Source organism: Glandiceps talaboti, chromosome 6, assembly GCF_964340395.1.
Source record: "Glandiceps talaboti chromosome 6, keGlaTala1.1, whole genome shotgun sequence".
Lineage (NCBI taxonomy): Eukaryota > Metazoa > Hemichordata > Enteropneusta > Spengelidae > Glandiceps > Glandiceps talaboti.
In genome coordinates, this window is record NC_135554.1 from 6600803 (window position 1) to 6627409 (window position 26607).

A 26607-nucleotide genomic window follows, 5' to 3' on the forward strand; every position below is an offset into this window, starting at 1 on the left:
TTTAACGGATTATTAGGAAATCAAGAGACAACAGATAGGTAGATAGATAGGGAGATACACATATACATGCATACATACATACATACATACATACATACATACATACATACATACATACACACATACGTACGTACATACATACATACATACATACATACACACATGCATACAACATACATACATACATACATACATACCATACATACATACATACATACATACATACATACACTCATACATACATACACACACATACACACACATACACTCATACATACATACACACACACACATACACATACACATACACATACATACATATAGACAGACAGACACGTTCAAGCATGATCCATGTTAAAAACTGCAAATAATGACAGTTTACAGAGGCTGGTGTTAAACTGAATGTGTTGACATTGAAGTCTGACCTTGTTATTTCTACATTCCCTATGTCATAAGTTGATACCCTTACAATGATATATACTGTAGACACCTAACACCACACATTTATGGTCTTTGGACTTTTAACCATGAGAAGTGGCTTGACTTTTGTATTTGACCTTCAAGATAGAGGTCAAGGTCAAAATGTATAGGTATGTATACCAAGACATCTGAAAAGAGACTCACAGCTTACTTGGTTCCTGGTAATGCTGACCATAATTAATTCTACTTTTGTCATGAAAACAGTTGTAAATTGTATGCATCAGATCAACTGATGTGAAATACTGTAACATATGAAATTACTTAGGCAGATATAGATTAATTTACTGAACAAAAACATTCTGTATACAAATAGATGGACAAAACACTGAAAAACAGCCTGTATTGTGCCTCTTCTCTCATTGAGTAGAGGGGCCTCCTCAGGAGAGAAAGGAGAGGAGGTATCTTCTAATTTGAATTATCTATGGTGTCAGGATTTTGTCACGTAGGTATGCTTTATCTATGGTGTTGGGATTTTGTCACGTAGGTATGCTAACAATGGTAGTGTACCCTTTGCGAGTACAGCAGGCCGAGGATTACGGAATGCATTTCCACTGAGCTGAAGAGACCTGTAAAACAAAGACAATAAGACAAAAAATCATTACAATAATGTAGTTTCTAGAACTGACACTTGTCTTAGAATCCACTGAAATTGAAAGAAATCAAAATTTCTGGTGCGTGATGATTTTTATTATTTTATTCTTATTATGTTATAGTTCAAGGATATCCAACACCAGTATCCTAATGCCTTTGTGTCAGAGCTCATAGCTCAAAGTGCATCCAGCATCTAATCTATCCAGAATACAAATGCCATTGTGTCATAGGTCATAGTTCAAAGTGCATCCAATATAGTATCCAAGTAGAAAAATGTGACCAAATGAAAACGGTCCATTTTTGGCACCACTTTCAAATTGTTGCATTTTCATGTGCATTTTTTGGCATCTTCATGTCAATGGTAGGGCACAAGTCACCTTTGATGAACCAACAAAACATAATCAAATGTAAACCTACCTCAGACATGTAATATTTCCCAATTCTGGTGGAACTTGTGCGATGTCATTATTTTGTAGATCTAATGTTGACAAAGCTGGTAACCGTAGCAACCCTGGTACGTCAATAAACTTGATTTGGTTGTCACTAGCCAGGATGTTTTCTAGTTTGTTAAGTGAATACAACACTGACGGCAGCTCCTTGAACTGATTGCACGACAGGATGATTTCACGGAGTTGAACCAGTGTACACAAATCAGGAGGTAAACTGCCTATCATGTTATTCCTTTCAGACAAAAAAAAATAAATAAAAAATTTCATAAAATGTGCAAAATACACACTAAAATTTCAAAAATTTCATAAAATGTGCAAAATACACACTCAAATTTCAAAAATTTCATAAAATGTGCAAAATACACACTCAAATTTCAAAAATTTCATAAAATGTGCAAAATACACACTCAAATTTCAAAAATTTCATAAAATGTGCACGATACTCTAAAATTACAAAAATTTCATAAAATGTGCACAATACACATTAAAATTTCATAAAATGTGCACAATACACACTAAAATTTCTGAACGAAAAATTGGTACAGTATAGATCTGGTTAAGTGTTACAAAGTAGTCTAGAGGCTATCTGTGACTTTGAATCTCTTCTTACATCTAGATCTATGAGATGCTGAGATTAAATGTCAAATTCAAACAAAGCCACTCATTGACACACAATCATTAATATCATGTCTTTGTTAACCAATCACAGAATTCTACCTCATAACAAGTTAGTGTTTATTGGGGGGAAGTTACGTAATCTCCAAATATGGTACATTCCTCTGATCAGGACACTACTTATACATTGTCTAACAGTTGAGGCTTTACTCAATTGCATGAACAACTTTCGATTCAATTTCTCATTGAGCTCAGCTACGGGGTGAAGAGAGATCTTGAGATAGATTTGAAGCCACAGATGGCATCTAGACTACTATGTAAAGAGGCCTAGAGATTGATATTGTTGTCACTTAATTTTGCCAAGTTTATCAAAACTTCCAATAACGTGTATACTTGATATACATATACATGATATTGCTGATAAAAACGCTACCTGTTGATTACACTAAGTGATACACAGTTCTTTCATTAATCTAAAAAGTACATCCGCTGAAGGATTCAGAGATTGAAAAGTGTACCTATTATACAATTCTATGATAATCTCTGATAAAACAGCACCTGTTTCATATATGCACTAAAAATGCTATGTAAATATTAACCAATCTCCTGGAAATAAAGTCATTTTCATAAAACATGGGTTCTGGAGAGTCATTTCATAATGTTACATCACCTACAATTACTTGCAATTTAAGAGAAACATCAAGTTAATCTTGTGCATTTATAGGGTATCTTTGCTATGGGCTATTGTATCATGGGAGTCAGCACAAATAATATATTCAAGTTGAACACTGAATATTCTTGAGTCCCGAGTGTGAATACTGTAACAGTGTAAAACAGCTCTCGTGAATATTCAGTGGGCGACTTGAATACATTATTTGTGCTGACTCCCATGATACCGTTCTCAGTTTATTCCTTACCTTAGATCTAGACTTGTTAAATGTACCATCATCTGTAGATCTGTTGGAATACTTCTCAATTTATTAATGCCAAGGTTTAATACTTGTACTGTATTACTCAGAACAAGGACACTGAAAAAAAGAAGAAAACCAATCTGTATAAATATAGACATTCACATCTTCTGACAATTAACACAGTGTAAATATATGTTACTAAATCAGAAACATACCCAGGTAGGTTTGACACTAACACTGTCGGAGTTTATAAACAAATTGTCAATAGTAAATGATAATATGTGCCAAGTGGAGAATTACTCAAGTGGGCAGTAAATTGTTGTAAAATGAAAACAGTTTTGCTTGTTTTTATTGGCTACCGGCCCTTATCTATGTCCTTGGATGTCTCTGTTTTGAATATTACTATCCACATTTCTCTACATCCCTGGATGTCTGTGTTTTCAATATGGCTATCTGCACTTATCTACATCCCTGGATGTCTGTGTTTTGAATATGGCTATCTGCACTTATCTACATTCCTGGATGTTTGTGTTTTGAATATGGCTATCTGCACTTATCTACATCCCTGGATGTCTGTGTTTTGAATATGGCTATCTGCACTTATCTACATCCTTGGATGTCTGTGTTTTGACTATGTCTATGGCTTTCTGCACTTATCTACATCCCTGGATGTCTGTGTTTTGACTATGTCTATGGCTATCTGCACTTATCTACATCCCTGGATGTCTGTGTTTTGACTATGTCTATGGCTTTCTGCACTTATCTACATCCCTGGATGTCTGTGTTTTGACTATGTCTATGGCTATCTGCACTTATCTACATCCCTGGATGTCTGTGTTTTAACTATGTCTATGGCTATCTGCACTTCTCTACATCCCTGGATGTCTGTGTTTTGATTATTGCTACAAACTAGTTGATAAGTGAGAATTGGCAAACTGTCATGCAATATAAAATTTGACATTTCCTTACTTCACTGGAAACTCTGTCAGTTGATTTTTACTGAAATTAACACTAGTTACTTCAGCATCCTTAGCTGGTTGAAAGATAGTTGCTGGTAGTGTTGTCAGTTTCTTGTTACTGTGAAGAGTAAGAATATATCATTAAAATCTAATGTGGTATGAAATTGATGTGTATTTTAATTTCATATATCATGCATGTTTCAATTTTATGCACTTCCATTATTACAAAATTAATACAAATTATTAATGCCCACATATTGAGTTTTTCATAAATAATATTATTATATTAATTCTGGTTGGGGGGGGGGGGGGTGTCAGGCTAGACTAGGCTATTTCTTGACTCTCCATTTACCCTTTTTTTGTTACCAAGGTTTTTGAAATCATTTATATTTGGGTAAATAAACCATTTATCATTGTATTATTATCATAGTAAATGGAAGTGTGCCCTTTGATTTGAATATTTGTCCATCAAGTTAAAGGGTACATTTACATTTACTGCATTATGATATTTTCACAAACTCCATGTGTGAATTTTGTGGAGTTTTAATAAATCAAATAATCCTAATCTCTTCAACTTGTAAAAACAAACTATCATAAAATTATGTCAAAACCTCCAATTTCACACTTTATCACGAATTCACCCAAATAGCTTAAATTCTTACAAAGCATACCTTTAGATTACACATATTTGAAAATATCACAAAAACTTCATGCATATGAGTTGTTGTTTTTTTTGTTTTGTTTTTAAGTTTGTTTTGTTGTTTTATGTTATATGTTTATATTACAATGAATACGTTTCACAGATCCAACTAGTTTGAACAAACTATTTTTATGGTCCAGCCAGGAGTATAAATTTATTTTTCATTTACTTTTATTGTCGAAGCATTTACTTATTAATAACTAATTTCTTTTCCTCACTTGAAATGTCAATTTTCATTTCTTTTCGACATCTGGCAAATAAATATGTACTAGTAGTATCACTAATATCAATAATCAAGAACACCAGAGGAGAGTTTTCTTATAATTGTTTCCCCTTTTTTTGGATATCACAGTCATTCATTTTTTTTCCATATATATCTATTTCATTGCACTGCTGCAAAATTCGAAATATAGTAGGGGTCTGTTGGTTTTTATAATTTGAAATATATCACTACCTATAATCGAGTGTATTTCCTTGCACAGCTGACGTCATTCCGATGGAGGCAATGGAAGCTGATGGTCCTTCCTCAGGTGATCCGGCATCAGTTGTATCCTTGGCTGGCTCCTCTATCCGACTACGGAGATACTTCAATATGGCTTGTGTGCCTCTCTGACAACAGTAATAAAGATATCCAGTTTAACTAAACATGTGTGAATGCTGAATGACCAGTGATCAAATATTAGAATGTTTGAAAATAAAGTTATCAAAGCTCCACTAGCTGCAACTGAAAAATGTTCTGAAACTTTTTTTGAACTCATGATATTGTTAATGCATGTATTGATAAATATGTATTGAATCACATGTCATGTGGGTACATGATCTTGGTTACCCAGACCCTGGCCACTGGGGGGCTCTGCCTACAAGACCTCCCCAATCAAGAGTCTTGGAAAATGAGATTCTGACTTGCCCGCATAAGAAGTAATTTTTAGAGCATTGCATGCTGGGGAATACATCACATCCAACATTGTATGCTAAGTTATCACTTTCCAAGCAAGTGAAATATCTAAATTACAACAAATAGACCTCATAAGCTCATTTTTTATGACTTTGAAGAAATGTACTGTGCGACTCCTGGGCGGGGGTAGTTGAAACGTGGCTTCTCCATACTCTCTTCTGGGTGGTCTCGTACAGCCCCCAGCGGTGATAGTCTGGATAACCGAGACTAGTGTGTAAATAGATTTGTGTAACAGTACACATAGTATGATGTAATGTATCCAATGAAATTGGGATTTTTGAGTCCGCACCCAAAAATCTGTGTCCCAAACAAATCACAATTTCAATTTTTTCTATACTACTTATAGATAAAATAGATCTCTAATATTAAATCAATATGTACAATATCTGACTAGTTATTGGTAATTAAACAGTTTTCAGTTAATATATCGTTGGTTGTCAGATCGACAAAAATAATACTCCAGTTACAGTCTGTGCAGGTTTAGCAACCAAAACAAACTAAAACCCTCTCCTTTAAATGTAGGGATTTTGTTTCATGAGCTTACAATGTATATGACGTTGTGAAATTTTCCCTTATTAAATCTAGTTTCTATAGAATAATGATAGTTCATCTGTGCAGATGTTCAGTCTAAGTTAATGAACTTAACTTCCATTTTGCACCAAGAAATACTAATAGCTCACCACACTACGTTGATGAAACAGAAAGGACACTGGAAACTAGAATAAGTGAACATCATCGGCCAAAACAAGCTGTACATCTTTGAAAGTGTCCAGACACATTTTTAAGGACCACCTCGGACATTCCTTTGACTTAGACAATGTGAACATTCCGGATTGTGAACCAGACTGGTGTAGAATGAGAATTACTTCATTAATTCCTCTAGAGGAAATTAATTATGTTTAGGAGTGGGATGAAGGAAGTACAAATGTAATAGTAATACATATATGGACTTTACAACCCTCAATGAACCGTGATGAGGGAAGTTAGCAACTGGCGAGAATTTGTGACAATGGTCTGAAGTCAAACATGTGTCATGACTTCAGAAAAAACTGACAAAGCCATAGTGGATATCTGATGAAAGCTTTGGTGAGCTTCTAGTATTGTTTGGTGCAAAATGAAGTTAAATATATCACCTTAGTCTAGTTTCTATTACAGTGTCTCACATACTTACATTAACAATATCCCTACGAAGACTTCTCAATGGATTGCCATCAACTACAAGAGATTTCAAAGCTGGGAGATTACCTAGCTCATTAGGCAGGCTGAAAAATTATCAAAAAATATGTAAATTTAATGGGGAAGAATTAATAAAAAAAAAAAAATATTCAGTCAATGGCAATGAACTTGTAATTATAATAAGAATGTTAGACGTCATATTTCAACATGAGACATAGATTCAATAATGGAAATTATAACACATCGTTTTGATATAGCCTTCAGTGATTGGCTTAGACAGTGTCATGTGACTAGTGACCAACAGTGACCTCAATTTGCATACATAGGGCAATATTTGTTTTCTGTTTTCCATAGGGTATTATTACAGTAGCAAGACACTAGTCTTACTGGTGATTTTCTTTCACTCTGGAAAGAATACAAGTCTGGGAATGTGATGTGTTATGAAACACTTATTGCCTGGCCTTAATCAGGCACTAGTAGATGTCATATTACCTCTCATGCTGTATTTCCAAAGGCTGAAAGCCAAAAGAAATAGTTGCTACACAAGAGTCCTTGAGGTAATAGATGTCTGTCCTCATAGCCTGGCAATAAGACAGTGTATAATACTAAATACCAAAATCAAATGATAACAAACTGACAATTGGAATATTTCAATTTATTTTGCTACAGAGAACACTGCTTGTTCTTGTAGGTCAATGTTCAGTTTTGAGGTGGTCAAGGTAAAATTTATATATGAGTTGATGATGTGTGTTGAAGTGTTTGCACTATGCTGTTCTAATCACACAACAAACGTAAACTAATTTAAACCATGTATTAGTGAGAACAATCTTATTAAAATCTGATGTAGTGTACACGTCATGATTTCTTCTTGGCTGTTACCTTTATTGTCACTTGTTCTGTTTTGAGCACTCGCTACATACATCTGACACAATAGCATATGTTTTCCCAAGCCACACGAGAGCACTGAGTGAATTCACTTAACCAATGAACATGTGTAATACATTGAAACATATGGGTACAGTACTTCAGAGCGCTCTGTTCACAAAGCACACAGCACAGACAATAATGGTATTGTTATTGTTTGGTGGTTCTCTTTCTTTCAATTTCGAACGATGAGTCTTATATTGTAAGACGGATTCTGGTTGGCTACTCATAAGTACGAGATCGGTTTCAGGACAACCTATGATATTGTGTCAGATGTATGTAACGACAGTAAAAGTAACACCCAAATAGCAATCGTGATGTGTGCACTACATCGGATTTTAATCAGATTGGAGTGAGAGGTGATATTGGACAGAAATGGAGTAATGTTATGTATTTTGTGGATTTGGCTGTTTTGAAATTAAATTCTGGTAAAACAGTGATGTGAACATGGGAAGATGATTAACTTTGTAACAGTGTCACGTGACATCCGAATGTGTAAAATTTGACAGGCTCTTATGCCCACTTACCTGGAAATATTGTTATTTGTCAGATCTAGTCGCTGCAAACTATTCAACAGTACTATCTCATCTGGTAGTGTCTTCAATTTATTATCACGGACATCAAGTACCGAGATACTACCAAGGTGTTGTAAATGGGTTTTAGATACTTCAGTGATCTGGTTATTACCAACATGTAACTCCTGTAGTAGAAACACAGAAGTAGTCAGTAGTCAGACACACTCCCTCTGTAGATGAACAACTGTGTTGAGGCATAGACAATCAAAAGGATATGTATACTTGAGGTATATGAAGACTCAGGATGTTTCACCAGACAAGGCACTCATAGCGAAGCATGAGATTTAGTGACATTAAAAGGCAAAACCTTAAATGTGCAGTCAGGTATGCAGAATGTAGAATACTTTGAAGGACACACACGTTTGTATGTAGTGCTGGTGGTATTGTCTTGTATGCAAACTTTTCTTGGTACTTGGGTAAAAAATTAAATGAGAAATTGGTCATAAAGATACTATAGTAAACAATTGTGTAATGTGAAAAGTTTGGGGATGACACAATTTGCTTAAATACTGCCCTGTATTTTTCAACCATAACAAGAGGTTCTACTAGGTATGTGATGTCTTTTCTTGATATTTTAAGTAGAATCATCTAATACATCTACAAATCTGTAAGTCTGTCTAAAGTACTAACATTCCTTACTGTTACAAAAAAGTTTATTCACCTTGAGTGAGGAACAGTTTGGTAATTCTGGAAGTTCTAACAACTTATTATGTCTTAGGTACAGTTGTTGTAAAGATTTCATTCCTCCTACTTGGACTGGTATATACTGTAGTTGGTTATGAATAGCATCTAATATAGACACATCTAGAATATGATAATATAGATGAGATTAGTATAGTTGTAGAGATTTGATTCCACCAACATAGACTGGTATATACTGTAGTTGGTTATGAATAGCATCTAATATAGACACATCTACAATATAACAAATGAGATTAGTAAAATTATAATATAGCCACCAAGAATTGTATCACTATGGATACATCTAGTATGATAAAGAGACAATTTATGAGCTTATGGATATTTCGGGTACGAACACATCAAGAAAGAATTATGTTCATAAATTTAACTTAACAATAATTGTATTACTATGGTTATATATACATCTAGTATATGAAACATTTTGTGAATTTCTGAGTATTTAACACAAGTAACAAAGTACAGAATATATCGAGAAACTATTTATCTTCACTTTGCACCAAGAAACACTAATAGGTCACCAAAGCTAAGTTCATCAGGTATCCACCATGGTTTTGTCAATATTCATGACTTCAGAAAACACTGACAAAGCCATGGTGGATATCTGGTGAACGCTTTGGTGAGCTATTAGCACTTCTGGTGCAAAGTGAAGGTAAATTGTTTGTCGATATATTCAGTACTTTGTTACCTGTGTTAAGTTATAAAAGCCCCTTTTGGTGCAAAGTGAAGTTAAATTATTGAAATAGACTGATTGTTGACACAGAGGGGCTTTTATAATTCTCACAAAGAGTTTAGTTTTCACTGGAGTTCTTGGACTCTGTGAAAGTCTTAGCCAGCTAATAGAAAACAATTCAGTTTTCCTCAGCAAAATAATTTTTCTCACGAAATTTAATGTAGTCAGAGGTATGATTTAAATTAAGACCATAGATATCTTTTGTCATGTTTCAAATGTGAATCACTGTTTGTTTGGCATATATAAGAATAGTAAAACATTTGGTTTAGTTTAGACTCAGGTGCTCATTCCCTTCAGTTTAAAACATCTCTCATGAATATTCATTGTGCAACCATGAATACATTATTTCTGCTGACTCCCATGATACATTGGCCCATAGCAAAGATATCCTATAAAGGTAAAAGATTATCTTGTAGGTGACACGCAAATTCCCCCCTCGACGTACTGCTGGAGGTGAGTTACGCTAGTGTAACAACGACTTCTCTGCTGGTGGTACAACGGTGAAGAACTACACTGATGGTCTGCTGCATGCCTCTTCTGCAGGTACATCGCTTGACCTCGATGATGTAACGCTAGTGTACATACACCGATGTAACACTAAGGGAGAGTTACACTAAAACTAAAGTAACACTGATTTCTCATCTAGCGGTACTGCGGTGTAGATCTCCACTGACGTTCAGCTGCATGTCTCTTCTGCAGGTACAGCGTATGCATGCTCGTCAGTGTAACGCGAGTGTACACACTCCGATGTAACACCGTTGTGAGTTACGCTAACGTAACAGTAACATTGTACTCCGATGTACCACTGGTGGCGAAGTACCTCGAAAGTTACACCGCTCCAATGTTAGATGTACTCCGGTGTACATCACCGAGAGTACTTTCGATGTTACACGGGCAAGTTGACTGCCGACGTACCACCCTCCCTGACGTCACGTACTGACAACAAGTCGCGCGACCGTCCAGAGGTCAGGCGACAACCATTTTGTCACATGTCAGACGACCCGGCAAATACTCTTGTAATTTTCACCGCGTTGACTACAAAATACGGGACAAACTACTTATTTTTGGCTTACATAAAGAGAGAAAGTTTAGCGGCATACAAGAGTGGTAACGTTATGTGAAACACCCTCCGAAATTATAGTGAGATGCATGTCCGAATGCCTGAAGACAGAAAAGGTTGAAAGTGAAGATTTTATTAACAATGTACGCCACTCTGATGTCAGATATTATCACAAAATGACTACAAATTTATACAATGTCAAGAGTCAAGACAGCGAAATGTTACATGTATTTCAAAGGTTAGTTTATTGTTTATTTCCTATGTCATGAACTGGTAAAAAGGGCAAACATTACACTTGGTGTTTGAACAGTAATGGGTAGCTCGAGTGAATCTTTGGTTAACTCTTGTCGACCGTCTGTTGTGTTAAAGTGGAGACATTTCACATTTACTATGATATATATAGGCAAGAGAACATGATATATCCAAGAAATGAGTACCCTTTATTGATATTCAACCATATACATAGATGTAGCATGATTCCCAAACACCCTAAATGGGAAGGGGTTTGTTGCTTCATTTTTTAAACTCTCCCTTCCACACACACTCAATACTTTTATTAACATGCCTTTTGGTCTGGCTTTACTAATCACTGTTGGTTGAAATATAATGCCAAGTGTAGTTGAATGTATAAACCAGGATATATTATATAGAATAGAATAGAATCTTTATTGCATCTTAAAACTACATTCATCTGTGACAGTGTTTGGGGCCAGAACTAATACATGCATAAACTAGAGTAATATCAATATGGTTTATACAATGAACGTTAGGTTAGATAAATGTTATGTATTATTGTATATGTTTCCTTATATATTTATTAGATGTTTATGTTTCTCAACAGGAAAGAATTGCCTTGCTTATTTAGATAATCACATTAAATGTTGTTTAAAAAAACAAAATAACAAAAAACACACAATACATTTTTACTGAGAATACTAGCATTAATATTGCCACACACCTACACATCCATGACATTCAGGTATTTGTCCAATCTCTGAGGTCAAATGAAAGTAATTTCTCTTTCACAACACACTTATCTGTGATGATTAGGAATCCATTCTAACTAAGAGTTTTTAATCACTGCCTCTAACTTAATTACCATGTTATTATGCACAGTGGAGTCATGATGGGTGAATGGTTAGTGTGACCGCCTTGGAATCTACAGGTTGCAGGTTTGAGCCCTGTCGCTGCCTGCTGTTTGTTTCTGAGTGGCTAAAGTCCTTGGGCAAGATTTGAACCACAACTGTGCCTCAGTCAACCCAACTGTATAATTGGGGACCTGGTAGGATGTAGGTTGCAATGTGAAGGCTTTAATCCTATGCGCTTAAATGTGGGAAAGCGCTATATAAGAACCCAACATTATTATTACTATTATTATGTAAGCACAATATTTGAATATGGGACAAGCTCACAAGATTTAAATTTAAATATAAATTTCTTCCTCACAGAAAACTTGATGATCCAGCTATATGATGTGAGAACAACAAACAAATAAAGAAAACTAGGTGAGAATAATTTTATCTTACATGCATTTCTGTAATGCTGGGGAATCAGAAAATTCATGTTCACCAATCATGCATTTAGCACTCTAAAACAGAGTTCTGGTTTGGAAGAGGCTTGTTGTATACTGGGGCTGAGCATTAATAGATTTCCAGGTTGTAATCAGGTATCATATCTGAAATATTCACCAGTAGAGAAGTGTCTAAGAAGTATGTTATTTTATACTTACCAATAAAAAGTATAAAATCACATTATTAACAACAGAATTCACACTGTTAATACAGAGAGGTAACCATTTCAAGAATCTGCCCAAGCAATCAAGTATTTTTTTTGTTTTATTACTGTTTATTTTTCTCTCATAGAACAAAAAACATTTATAAGTACCAGGTATTACATTCGCATCAACCACTTTCATAAGTTTTAATATAGTACATAAATAATGTGTATGAATCTTATTTGAGTAAAATGATATTCTGGTGCAATGATTTAGTCAGAAACTTGAAAAAATCTTGACAGATGTTGTCATGCACTGTCTGGTAAATACATATCTCATTCTGACATATATGAGTACAAATGTCCACTGTTCTGCCATGTTTGTTCCAGTTCAATATTATTAGGTTTAAATTAATGTCCTTGTCTTCTTCTACATTTTGTCATCTTTTCTATTTGAAACAAGATGTAGCTGCTGCCATAGCTGTAGCTTTGAAAGTTTTTCCAGTCACTAACTGCAACAAAAGAGTTTTAATTTATCATTACATTTTACAGAAAATTCCTTGAATAGACTGTGTTAGTAGAAGGTTTCACATGAAGGCACAGTTTTAAAAAGTCTCACCAATACACAGTCTCTCATAAAGTTAGTGTTTATTGGGGCAGTTATTTGTAAATGCAATGTCCAAATATGGTATATTCATCCACAGACAAGTGATTTATCATCGCAGGAACCTACTTATACTCTGTTTACATCTCTATAACAGTTGGGGTTCACTGATTGGATGAACAACTTTTTGTGCTTATTAAAGGAATTTGACCAGATATGGTTTAGTTAAACACCACATTGGCATCTAGACTGCTGCCAGGTATCATGAACTGACAGACTAACACTTGGCAATGACCATAACAGGTGTGTGCAATTTAAAATGATAATGTCTTTATATTGATCAATATGTAAAGATGTTCCTATAAAAACAAAGTTGAACACAATCACAATAGCATAGTGTAGTGTAGTCATTAGTCAATCATAGCACAGTATAGAACAGTTCAGTAGGGTATGGTACAGTACTGTACAGTGCAATACAATACAGTATAGCATAGCTATAGTATAGTATAGTATAGTATGGTATGGTATGGTATAGTATGGTATAGTATGGTATAGTATGGTATAGTATAGTATGGTATGGTATAGTATAGTATAGTATAATAGTATAGTATGGTATGGTATAGTATAGTATAGTATAGTATAGTATAGTATAGTATGGTATAGTATATTATGGTACAGTACAGTACAGTACAGTACAGTACAGTACAGTACAGTACAGTATAGTATAGTATAGTATAGAATTCAATAGTATAGTATATGGTATAGTACAGTATGGTACAGTACATTATAGTATAGTATAGTATAGTATAGTATAGTATAGTGTAGTATGGTATAGTACAGTACAGTATAGTATAGTATAGTATATATATAGTATATAGTATAGTGTAGTATAGTGTAGTATAGTACCGGTATAAGTATAGTATAGTATAAGTATGGTATAGTATAGAACAGTATAGTACAGTACAGTACAGTATAGTATAGTATAGTATAGTATAGTATAGTATAGTATAGTATAGTATAGTATAGTATAGTACAGTACAGTATAGTATAGTATAGCATTGTATTGTATAGAATATTATGGTACAGCGCAATGCAGTAGAGAAATCTGTGATTGTGGGGATGTAGATGTAAGGACAGTTTGCAAACATTTAGGTGTAAGGAAACATCATGGTGAATATTTTGGTGTATGAACACATTGCGGAAAGCATTTAGCTGTAGTGAAAGTGAGCCAATGTAATACCGTGGAGCTATTGTACTTCTTGTCACAGTGTAGTCAAACATGTATTAAAGAACTGCTATAACAATTAATGCTCATTGTGTTGTGATCCACATATTTTTTCAACATTAGTTCTTATGTTTATCCATTAATTTTATAAATTATTTATTTTATGCCATTCACAGGTATAAGTGAAACTTGAGATAGGGGAGCTGAGGAAAAAACAATTGATACTGTTTAGAATGGGAGTAATAAATCAAACAAGGTAAATATATGACAAGTCTAGTTGTAAATTGGTCACGTAAGAGAATTTCATACTACATTTTGGGAAATAGTTTCTGCATTAGTGAACAACATCATTGTGTGGACAAATTTTAGGAAAATAACACCCTAGAAAATTCTGACATTTTTTGTAGACTTTGCTTTCGGGAGAGTCAGTCATATCATACTTTCACATCACAAAAGTTTCACATTTTTGCAAAGAAACACCAATTTGAATCTTACTTCACATGTTCATTGTTCTGTGATGCCTCATGGGAGTCAACAAACATGCACATACATTTGATGAACAAGTAAATATTCATGACACCTTCGTACTTATTACTTTAAAAAAGTCATGAGTATTTATTGTTTATCTAATATTGTTTGTTAACTCTGATGAGGCAATACAATAATTGTGAAACAAGTTAGTTTGGCATTTCTTGGCAATCTTGTGAAACCCAAACCCAAAGTTTTATGAAAATGGCCTTATTACCTGGAGTGAGTATTCCCTTTTAAAGAATTTCCTGTGATTAAAAAACTGACAAATGATATTTTTATAAGAATGTGGAGGTGTCATAACAACTATGAAGCATATTACCTGAAATACACATTTAGTTCAGTATCCAAAAAGTTGGCATTTAATCAGGAGTGTTTATCAATCTACAGGAACAAACAAGAAATGACAGTGAAACAAGAAACTAGTAGTAAACAATGTGGCTTTACAAACAGTCAGATACACAAACTAAATGTAGACAAAAAACACTCAAACTGTTTCTTAGAACAGAAAGATTTGGGAACCATGACATGTACAACAAAAAGGGAAATTCATGGTATGACCATCAAGTGTCCAACACATTAATAAATGTTCAACACATAATTTTGGTGGGGAACTACAAATAAAATTCACTTTAGATAAAACTCAGATAGATTTACCTGCTTGCTGTCATTAAGAAAAGCATTGATGTATAGGAAATGTCTTGACTTACTTAATGTTAAGTGTGACTGTCTAGAGGTACATATTTTAATCCTTATTTAATATGATATTATGTTTCATGTCATCAATATCATAATAATAGAAGAATCTATAACACTTGATACTATCTTGATTGATAATTCATTGTCAGTAAAGTTGGAATGTTCTTTCTTTTAACAGATCAGGTATGTCAAATTGGTTGGTGCTTTTGGATTTTACGAAGATAAACAAACAGGCCTTAGACTACCTCTTACAGATTGGCTAGGTGTGAGAGAGTCAAACTGATAAAGACAATCACCTCAAAAGAGCCTGTCACTGTCAACTGTACATATTTCAAGCCCCTAAGACTCTAATACCTGTTGCAGTCATAAATAATTTTGTTAACTGACTACAGTTTATGAATGTACACATGTAGACAGTGATACTTTATTTGTTTGTGACTGGCATGAAATGTATGTCTGTGCATAGGTTATCATTCCCACAAATCTTTGTCACAATATATATGTGTATCAAATTTGTGTTGTTACACATACATGTCAAAAACAGTGGAAAAATCTTGTTAGTCTTCATTAGTCAAGAAGTTTGAAAACTTCAAGTTATTGTTACTGATTAAAGTGTATGACATCAATAAGCAATACTTCATAAATATAAATTATGGTACACAGTTTAGCATAGAGACTTATCATCTCCACAATATAATGTTGAAAGTTTTTTGATATACATGTAATACACCAAATCAAGTCCCCACATTATGTAGTTTGATGTATCACTACTGATTATAGCTTAATGTATTTGGGTTCATACTCTCCTGAGTTTATATGTACATAGACAAAGAGTATTATGAAAGAAAGGCTTGAAATTAAAAAAATACTGTTTACAGTACTATTGTTGTGAAAGAATGTGTGAAACATTTCTTGAATGATGGATTATGATCATCACAACTTGTCACTGAACAAAGTGAACTTTTCAAAATGTAACTACATGTATGGTACAATGTGCTGTCGTCTGTTAATGGTACATTGTATAGCCAGAGAACTTTTTTATTTTATTTTACTACACCTATACAATTAGTCATATTAACGTATTGTGATATCTTCAGAAAATAATTTTGAAAGCAAAGTATTTTTTAAAAACGAAAATTTAGTGCAGACTTTTACAACTTTGTATGAATCTCAAAGGGGCACAGACAGAGTTTAGACAGTTTTTACTTTGGTTAGTAATAAAAAATACTTGACATAAAACCATGGCTAAACTTATCAAGTATAGTGTTTACAACTATTCATGTAGCCATGATATGTCACTTTTTGCCAACCATCCAACTCATGTGTTGTTCATGTAATGACAGGGATTTCCTCAGATTTGTTTTTGATACGTACCAACAATTATATCATCAAATCTTTCATATATTATATCTAAATACCAGGATTGAGTTATATCAGTATCAAGTAATGAATGAGTGTGCTTCAGTAAGTAGAATACAATATGTAACACTTCATAGGCAACAAAAAACTGTGTCCAAAAACTCTTAACTCAGCCTGTGCCCCTTTAAGCCTACCTTGGGTAGATTTTAGTAAAAAATAATTAGGATACAAGCGTAATATGACAATATCACATTATCAAATCCGTTTTTTGTTGCATATATGTTGATGTATATACATTTACAGTTTACGCAGTCAAACTTGCTACATGTTCAAAACTGTAATTTGAAGAGAAAGAATGAACAATGCGAGATTGTGAAATAAAATAGTTCAATGTGAGATAATAAAAAAAAACCGACAACACATAAGTGACTATGGTGATTTATGAGAACACTTGATTTTGTGCATGTAATGATATTTATCAGATGTATTGTTATTAAAATATCAAAAAATTGGTAACTTTTCAAATCAAATTTAGAAATATGAAGTGTCTTTACTAATTGGTAGACAAAGTTTTATGATGTAACATTCAGTGACTTTTGTAAAAATGCTATCTATATAAATTGCATCTACTGATCTAGAATAAATATTGTCACTTTGAGTTTGATTGACATGTGTAAGTTTGTGTGTCTTACCTTTGAGCGTTTACACTTCATGGCCCCAGGTACAAACACATATACTTGAGTTTTGTGTTGCTTTTATCCAAGATCAAAACTAGGTATACGTGTAAAACAATGTTTGTAGCACATTTTCTGAGACCATGATGTAGAAACGATCGAGTATGGCAGAACAGCTGATGAACGTTGACCTGTGTGTAGCAGACGTCGACTCACATGATGATCGTACTTGGATCCGGAGATAAGCCACAGCCAGAGTGATGTATAATTCTGACCTACTAAACAAAAAATAATCGTCCCTGCCCCCAAAATATGAGGTTTTGAACCCCCAAAACCGGCCAAAACCCCCCGTATAACCCCTTCTCAAACTGAGGAATTGTGGGTAATTTTCGAGGTCAGGGGTCCACAGTAACACTCGCGGTACGGCGAAGGTACACTAGTGGTACGCCACGCGCAGTAACAGAGCAGAGAGTTACGCTACGTAACTCCAACTCTCAGTTACGGAACGGAGTGTACTGCCGATGTAACTCTCTACACTGAGTAACTCGGCGGAGTGTACTTCTGAAAGATCTAGGTATACCCTTGTACCAGAGAAGCGAGTACCAGCGAAGGTACACGGGAGTACATCTAGAGTTACGCTTGTGGGGAATTTGCGTGTGTAAGAGTCAAATTTATTTCTCCATGTTCCTAACATAAAAGTTCTAGTTGTCACCTTGAAAGTATAGTGATGTCATCATTTGAAATACAATTTGCTGTAAATAAATGATCTCTCACCTAGATTCATTGTTCTAGAACACACGGTGAACTTTCTACCAGAATATTTAAGATTGAGATTCAAGATCATGCCTTATGAAAATTGTTCACGTGTAAGACAAGTGTTGATCACGCCATTGTAAAATTAAGTATTGATTTGAATTCGATAATCAACAAGTTATCTTGTTTACTAGTACTAATCGATGTTGTTTAACCAAAACACTTGACAATTGTTAGCTACTAGAGATAAATGTATTAGTACAGGATTAGTAGATAAATCAACATATTATTAGATCACGCTGTTGTTAGCTCCTGTTTGTAAGTAAGTAGTACAAAGGTGAATCATACGATGAGTTTGGTAAAATATGCCAAAATTCCAAATATGACATTTCCGGATGGTAACACTATTACTAATAGTATTAGGGACGCAGGCCGAATTTATACGTACAAGTATTTGGGCACGGCACTATTTTTGCTGCATATTTAAAAGTACCCACCGTATTGTACTTACTGAAGCACATACACTTAACCACCACTAGTAATCGACTGAACTCAAACAAGGTATTAAGATATAACTCATAAATGATCCGATGACGTAATTTATTATACGTATCAAAAATATTCAGGAAATCCGTCCGATGCAATCAACTGTCCTTTCATTCTTTCTTTCTTTCTTTCTTTCTTTCTTTCTTTCTTTATTTCTTTCTTTATTTATTTATTTATTTATTTATTTATTTATCGGATGACCAACGGGAGCCTCTAGCCCCATTTCTAACCATGCCAGACGATTGTCGTAATGTTATAGAAGACATTAATCGACATTAACAATTTACACAACATACTAGAATGTGGTTTTTGTTTAAATATTGTACTTGGCTAATAATGCTTACAAATCAACTTGTGCTACTTTAAGTTTTAAAAGTAAAATTTCTCCAGTTAGTGATATCGAAGACAATCAACTGTAAAGAGAGTTCATAATTATGTGTGGGTGGTATACGTGTCTTCGTTGCTGGTCATACCGTTTGTATTTGTGGGTGGTTTCTATCGATATTCTCTGTGCTAATGCGTCTGTATGTTGACATGTATCATTACCAAGTACTGTTTCTTCATTTCTGGTCATCAAAATGTCCCCCCCCAAAAAAAATAAAATAAAAACATATACAAATACCACAAGAAAACAATAAATATTTTATACAAATATCCACCTTGTACTAAAGCTGATATATAACAATACATCATGTAATGTTTTACCAAAACTTTGAAAGAAAGTATATATGTGTCTGAGTACATGAAGATACAAATTAAAGTATTGTCACTCTAGAGTCGAGAATACGTCTGTTAAAGTGACACAGGCTGAGTTCATAAGTTTTTTGCTGAAGTGGAAAATATTTACAAAAACTTCGATTAAAATATTCTAGTATAAGGTTAATGTCAGTGCATGCCTTCTATATATGACGTTACAATTTCTGTTCTGGTAGTGTTAGAACTGTTGATTGCATAGTAGTGAGTTCCTGAACATTTTTGATACTATAATAAATTACGTCATTGGACTGCTTATAAGTTATACCTTAATACACCAGGTTTGAGTTCAGTCAATTGCAAGTGATAGTTAAGTATACATCAGTAAGTAGAATACTGTGAGTACCTTTTAATATGCAAATTTCATTTCAAAAACACACATAAATTCAGCCTGTGGCCCTTTAAATATGTATATAGCAGCTTTGTATGGAACGATATGAAATTCAAACTATTTCTGGTCACACAGATATTACTAAGCTTAATGCTGGTTGCACCTTTTTTACACAATTTTTTTATATTTGTGTGTTTCAGTAAATCGAAGTAATAGAAGACACTTTCTTGACTTGTGTAAGTCATAATTGGTCTCTGTCCCGTAATTTATGACGTCACAAGGCTAAAGCGTGTGATTTTTTTTAGTAAAGTCTTATTAGGTTTTCCTGTCGGCGAAATAGTAACCATAACTACGACAGGGAATGAACGTACGTTTATGAAGTGTTGCCAGTCAATAAATGTTCAGTAATACACCCACGCCCTCACCCCACCCCCGGCCATGAATTAGGTATTGAGATGTTTAAAAAATGACAATATCTGTATACAATGCCAAATATTGGGTACGGCATTTAATTCCCTTTTTGTATTTTCACAATTCTAGAATACGCGTTGACTTGTAAGCATCTATGTCAGGACGGTAATCTCGCAGATTATAGCTACAGGCGTATGTCACAGGGCATGATGCCTACGGTACGGGAGTTTTACTCGAGAGGGGGGGGCTACTCCCGTTATTTGAGTATACGTATATATGTCGCCTTTTGGGGTGCGTTTTCTTATAGCATAGCCCTTTGGTCTAAAATGGGGTCTGTTTTTCCCGAGCTGAAGAGTCTAAAACGGGATCCACTTTGCATTATTTTCGATTTTCCTCGGTCTAAAATGTCTTTGGCAACCAGTCTGTCTCTCTGTGTCTCCATTGTCTCTTACCAAATCATAACTCTCATTATTTGCCCCAAAATTCCTAAGGAAAATATATTTAGGTCTAAACTTTCATCTTTTAAAAACCTGTAATGGTCTAAAATGAGGGTATTGATTTTTGGTCAAAGTGAGTCTAAAATGGAGCTGGGTTTCCAGCACTGGCCACACAACCCTACCAGAGATTGCCACTGGTATCGCCCCAGGGAGTTTAACAGCCATAAGATGAAATCGTTTGACAGAACAGCACTAAATTGTGCAATTTTATTTATACTCTTTGTGTGTTTGTGAATACGGGTCCATTATTTCCAAGATAATTGAATTCGCATTTGCAATGTGTACACCTAAGAATAGAAGTCACAGCTGGAAGGTTCATGAATAGTTCTACTATACAAAAACAAGGGTAGAGTGTCTGTATGTACAAACATGACTACCAGGTGAAGTACGTACACGTGTCAGTGTCTGTCTGTCTGTCTGTCTGTCTGTCTGTCTGTCTGTCTCTCTCTCTGTCTCTGTCTCTGTCTCTCTCTCTCTCTCTCTCTCTCTCTCTCTCTCTCTCTCTCTCTCTCTCTCTCTCTCTCTCTCTCTCTCTCTCGCTCTCTCTCTAGATCTCTGTCTGAGTTTTTGTATGTACATTAGTGTGTGAGGTTATCCGTGCGTGTCTTAACCACCTTTTTTTGGTCTGAGCTTGCGTGTACGTGTGTTTTTGGGGATGTCAACGATTCAAAGTCCATTGGACTGGTTGCCTTAATATTTGCTCGAATGTTAATTATGTTGTTTAGTTGGGAAATTGTTCAAAAGATACTAAAACCATAGGTTAGCAATTTTAATTTCTCTAATCTAACAAAGTGTGTTTTTAGTCAAAGAGTATTCAACTCAAACGCTCATGAGTGTACATACCCAAAGTTTTTAGTTCAAGGCTAGGTTATCATACCATGAATATATGTGTGTGGATATAGGCTGGGCCAGAGTGTCAACAACCCATTTATGTACTAGATTGCATTGTATTTGATGGAGTGCTAGATGGTGTAATGTAAGATGAGGGACAATAGATAGAAACGGTGATAAACATGACCACGCCCAAGGCAACTACATTTCTGAAGTGTTCCAACTTTACAGTCGAAGTCTTTTAGGTTACTGACTACAGGTGAACATTTAAAAAAAATGTTTTGTTAGATATTATATAATTTACTCGTAATATTATACACCTGAGACAGTATTGAATCACCTAAACATATTTTTGTAGCTGTATACATGATAAATCAAATAAAATCAAATTGATTTTCGGGGCCTCGCCCAAAAATCAGCGCCCTCAACGGCGATCATGATTTCAACCTGTTACTGCAATATTTACGGATAAGATCAATTATAGATTGACATGCACAATATGTAATTATTGGTATTTTAACAATTTACAGCGAATAGATTGTGGTGGTCTGATCAAAAACGATACTACGGTTACAAATTTAACTAATGTAATTTTATTATGGTGACTCAAAAGATTCAAAACCGAGCTTTCGCTCAAGATTTAAACTTGTCACTACGTCACCTGCGGATAACACTGACCACTATTTAACAGATGCAATGTCTTTTTGTAAGTAACTAACCAATTATTTGTGACTATATTTAGTTACTTGATGAGAAAAAGATAACCCCAATTGCATCTAGTGTGTGTTTTAAGTGCTTCCCGTTGCAACGATTGATGACAGACACTTGAAATATTAGCGTCCTATAGAACAACGAAATACAAACTGTACAGACGTCTTTAATTATTGTTACGCTATTAAACTTATAAAACCCATCCACTGAGTTAAAGGGGCACAAGTTGAGTTTAGACTTCGTTGCGGTGAGGGAGGGGAGGGGGGTGCAAATTAGTTCCTGTTACTGAACTCGTAGTATTATCCTATTTATCTGAATATAGAACTGTTAAACGATCCGATGACGTAATTTATTATACGCATGGAATGTGTCGATGAATTAAATCAACTGTTCTAAGAATGGCAGAAGACAATTGTAATGTCATAGAAGATATACATCGACATTTCGTTATACTAGAGTAGTTTATTCAAGGTTTTATGTCCGAGTATTTTCACTCGAGTAAAAAAATTATAAATTCAGCTTATGCCTCTTCAGTTTAATACTCTTATACCACCAACAACAACAACAACAACAACAAAAATAACAACAAATAACAACAGAGAAGAAATGTATTTGTGTACAATATATCATTAACAACATTTTTTGAAAATATTTCTTTATTTTCTCTTTCCGAATTTGTAAAAAGGTCGCAAGAAATTTCCAAACAAATATATGGTGGTGTAATAATTAGAGAGAAACCAAAAATGCGTTCGTATGTGGGCTTTAAGAGTTTATTCGGAGTTGAGAAATATGTACACTTGAATTGTGAAGTTCTTCAAACCTTTGCATGTTTTCGTTGTTCATGTCTGCCATTAGCTATTGAAGTTGGTAGACGTGAGTGAGGGTATACACTGTAGAGTTAGATTTTGTAAGGTGTGAAAAACAAATATAAAGGTAGAAGATGAGTATCATTTCATGTTTGAATACTCAGTGTACAATGATCTGAGGATGAAATATATTCCTAAAGATTTTGCACTGTACGCTAATCTTTGTAAATTGAACCCTTTAATAGTGCTCCAAGGATGGCGTCATTAGAAACTTGTCAATGTATATTCATATTGAAAGACTTCAAGTTTTCAGAGCCGTAAGGAAAGCTTGTCTAATAACTGCCGACTCTGTATACATAAACACTTTATTTGAAATTATTTACTTTTATTTATACATTTATGTTGTACTTTCAACTTTTGTATCTTATATAATTAATAGTCTTGATTTAAAAAAATTCAAAGTGTAACATCTATGCAAATGTAAATAAAATGCTTTATTTTCTCTTACAAGCAGAGCACACGTTCGGATATTATGTTATCGTCAATAGCCAGGTTTATCGTCTTCCTCCTGGTTCCTATCTGGACTGCGTCGCAAGTGAATGGTCTAGATGCAGGTAAGGGTATATATGTGATAATTATAATTATGTAACGAATCAGTTGTCAGTTATGAGGAGAGTAGTGGGTGTTGTGATCTCATCATGATAGTGGGTCTCACAGGACAGAAGAGGAAATCAGTGTGATGACGTGACAATATATATTGGGGATAATTATGTGTTGGAGTGGGGACTTGACCTAGGTCAAGGTAATCGATAGAACACCCGTCTTTTCTTCGAACGTCTTGGCTCATGAGTTCTATCAATTAGATCCGAGCAAATTTGATTAAGTCAGTGCCTTCGTACTTTGACAGGAGTAGTGGGAAACAACCAATGCCATTAAAATTATCGATATGCATGGTGACAGCGATGGGATAGCCTCATAGCCTCGCGATCGGACTCGTGTCCGTTATTTTCATTTTGACAGCATTTAACCCATTTTTTTTTAAAAAGAAGATATTTGAACTTGGATGATAGTAGTAAATTGGGGGATGGTAATAAATTGGCGGAGGTAGTAAATTGGGGGATGGTAGTAAATTGGGGGAGGTTAAATTAGGTCTTTACAAAATTGTGAATCTGAGGAGGGCAACATTTTACGCAAAATACTGTATCTGATTTCCACCCCCCCACCCCCCTACTCCCATATCGTCAGCAGCGTCAGATATGGGTGAGAGTATAGAACTAGTGGCAATATCTATATAGTTTTTATTTCCGATGATGGAAGCAGTAATTTTTAAAATTTAGTATAGTATAGTTTGGAAAAAAAAGAAAAAAAATCCATTCACGTTTCCCAGAGCCTTTGACAAACGACAAAAACCTGCAGATCGATATTGAAATAAAATGAATAGAAACATTGCAAGCATATCTATTTTATCTTTATAATTTGTTTAGGTTTGGTTTGGTTTAATTTGATAGTATGTAACCCCCATGGTGTCTGGGGATCTTTGAACTCAGACGGACAATACGATATACATCACGTGCATGTGTTTGATCATTTCTCGGTACTACCAATTCACTGAAGATTTAGTACTATAAATGACAAATCTTACTTGAGTATCATTTATTTCTTCTTAACGACGTATAAACAGGACAACTCTCTCCTGAAACTATAGCTACATTGTACACTACAACCGAACTGAGATCTAACTCTTATACCATTTAATGGGGTGGATCCTTCTTTAAGAAACCAGATTTAAACTGAATGCCTTCCGTAAGGAATTTCATGATTTATGCAAGAAATTTAGCTCTATATCTGTGATTCGTCAAGTCCCAATGAAAGTTAGTTGTCAAAAATGTTGTTGAAATGCCCGCCACACCTCCTATTCTCAGCACAGGAAAGCTTGCCATCCTCGACTTCATTCAGCTTTAGTGATCCCCTACATACCCGGGATATGGCATGTGCGTGTTGAACTTCCTTCTGTCCCACCACGAATTTACACATTCCTTTCATCAAGTATACGGGAAAATTGTCAAGATTTTGATGAGTGGCACGCCCTCACTGTACACTAATTATATAGAGGTCAGTGTATAGGTCACCATTATTGATACATTTTCGCGAAATTCTCTTCCTAGGCCATGCGCGATGCGAGGCTTGGTCGATTTTCCATATTTTGACCACACACATTTGGGTATAAATTATAGATTATTACACTTGATAAATATGTGAGTGTATTTATATCCTGAGATACAGAGCTAGATAAATGATTATGTACAATCCTTGCAAAAAACAGCAGTAGTTTGTTATCGAGAGAAATCGGAAAAGAACACGGTAAAAAGGAGATGGTTCGAGTCAATAAGCTTATAATACTTCCTAAACTTCTAATCGAAAATCTAAAAAGACACGATTTCTCTTTATTCATCTGTGCATTAGTGTGTGAAATTTGAAAATGATATGTCCATATTTGACGAAATTGAAACAATTATAAATATTTCACCTGTTTGTGAACTCCACACTCATTGTAAACCTATTTTAAGGCAAAGAAAAAAAATTGTTTTCTGGTGAGTTTGAATCACTTAAATACCCTGCCTCGGTCTCCTTTTTTCTCGTGTTTGTCCAGCCAATGCAGAGTGCAGATCCAAGGGAAACACAAAATAAGGTTGGCACGAAACCCATGAAAACAGAGTCTTTCTCAGTAGTGTAGAGCTATGTAGAGCACGAGTATAAAGTTGGCATCAGATTCAGATTCAGGTAGCGTCATAGTGAGCATCAGATAGCCTCAGATCCGAATACACCCGACGGCAGTGAAGCAGAATCCTTCCCTGTAGTCTCAACGGTATTATTTCAAGTTTGAGTCCGTCGGGTGTCTTCGGATCTGAGGCCATCTGACGCTCAATATAACGTTCAAGATAACGCTACCAGAATCTGAATCTGAACCTGAATCTGACGCCAACTTTATACTCGTTCGATTGATTAATTACTCAAATTGGTCATTAATATTCATCGGATTATTATCAAAACCAAATCAGTTCTGGCCATTACCCTACGGAAGATGCCTCTGAAATTTCGTTTGAATTGATGCAGCCGTTTTTTCGGAAATCGTGATACACACACACACACACACACACACACACACACACACACACACACAGACACACAGACACACAGACTTCATCGGTATATTATCACCTTCCTTACGGAAGGTAAAAAGAAAGAATCATTGTGCATCACTTACTACTCCCACTTTGAAAATTGACTCAATGCAAGCAGAGTAAATATTAGATTTTGAAAGCAATTTATTAAAATTAT

At 34.8% G+C, this 26607-nt stretch overlaps 1 protein-coding gene and 2 long non-coding RNA genes across 3 annotated transcripts; 1 reads left to right on the forward strand and 2 right to left on the reverse strand.

Annotated features, from left to right (window-relative positions):
• Positions 1-337: 337 nt before the first annotated feature.
• On the reverse strand, positions 338-10266 carry LOC144436294 (leucine-rich repeat-containing protein 40-like). The gene is made up of 9 exons (XM_078125043.1): positions 10213-10266; positions 8997-9139; positions 8288-8460; positions 6832-6922; positions 5160-5314; positions 4016-4123; positions 3053-3163; positions 1489-1752; positions 338-1046 (listed from the first exon to the last, which is right to left on the reverse strand). Exons 2-9 carry the CDS (start codon positions 9075-9077, stop codon positions 938-940), a joined length of 1092 nt encoding a protein of 363 aa, XP_077981169.1. The 5' UTR covers positions 9078-9139; positions 10213-10266; the 3' UTR covers positions 338-937.
• A 755-nt stretch (positions 10267-11021) lies between these two features.
• Positions 11022-15927, forward strand: LOC144436667 (uncharacterized). The gene is made up of 5 exons (XR_013480972.1): positions 11022-11065; positions 12276-12332; positions 13302-13447; positions 14546-14625; positions 15775-15927. It is a non-coding gene; the product is annotated as an uncharacterized LOC144436667 (long non-coding RNA).
• Positions 12717-18197, reverse strand: LOC144436666 (uncharacterized). Its single transcript, XR_013480971.1, has 3 exons — positions 17648-18197; positions 15220-15281; positions 12717-13052 (listed from the first exon to the last, which is right to left on the reverse strand). It is a non-coding gene; the product is annotated as an uncharacterized LOC144436666 (long non-coding RNA).
• Between the last annotated feature and the right edge of the window lie 8410 nt (positions 18198-26607).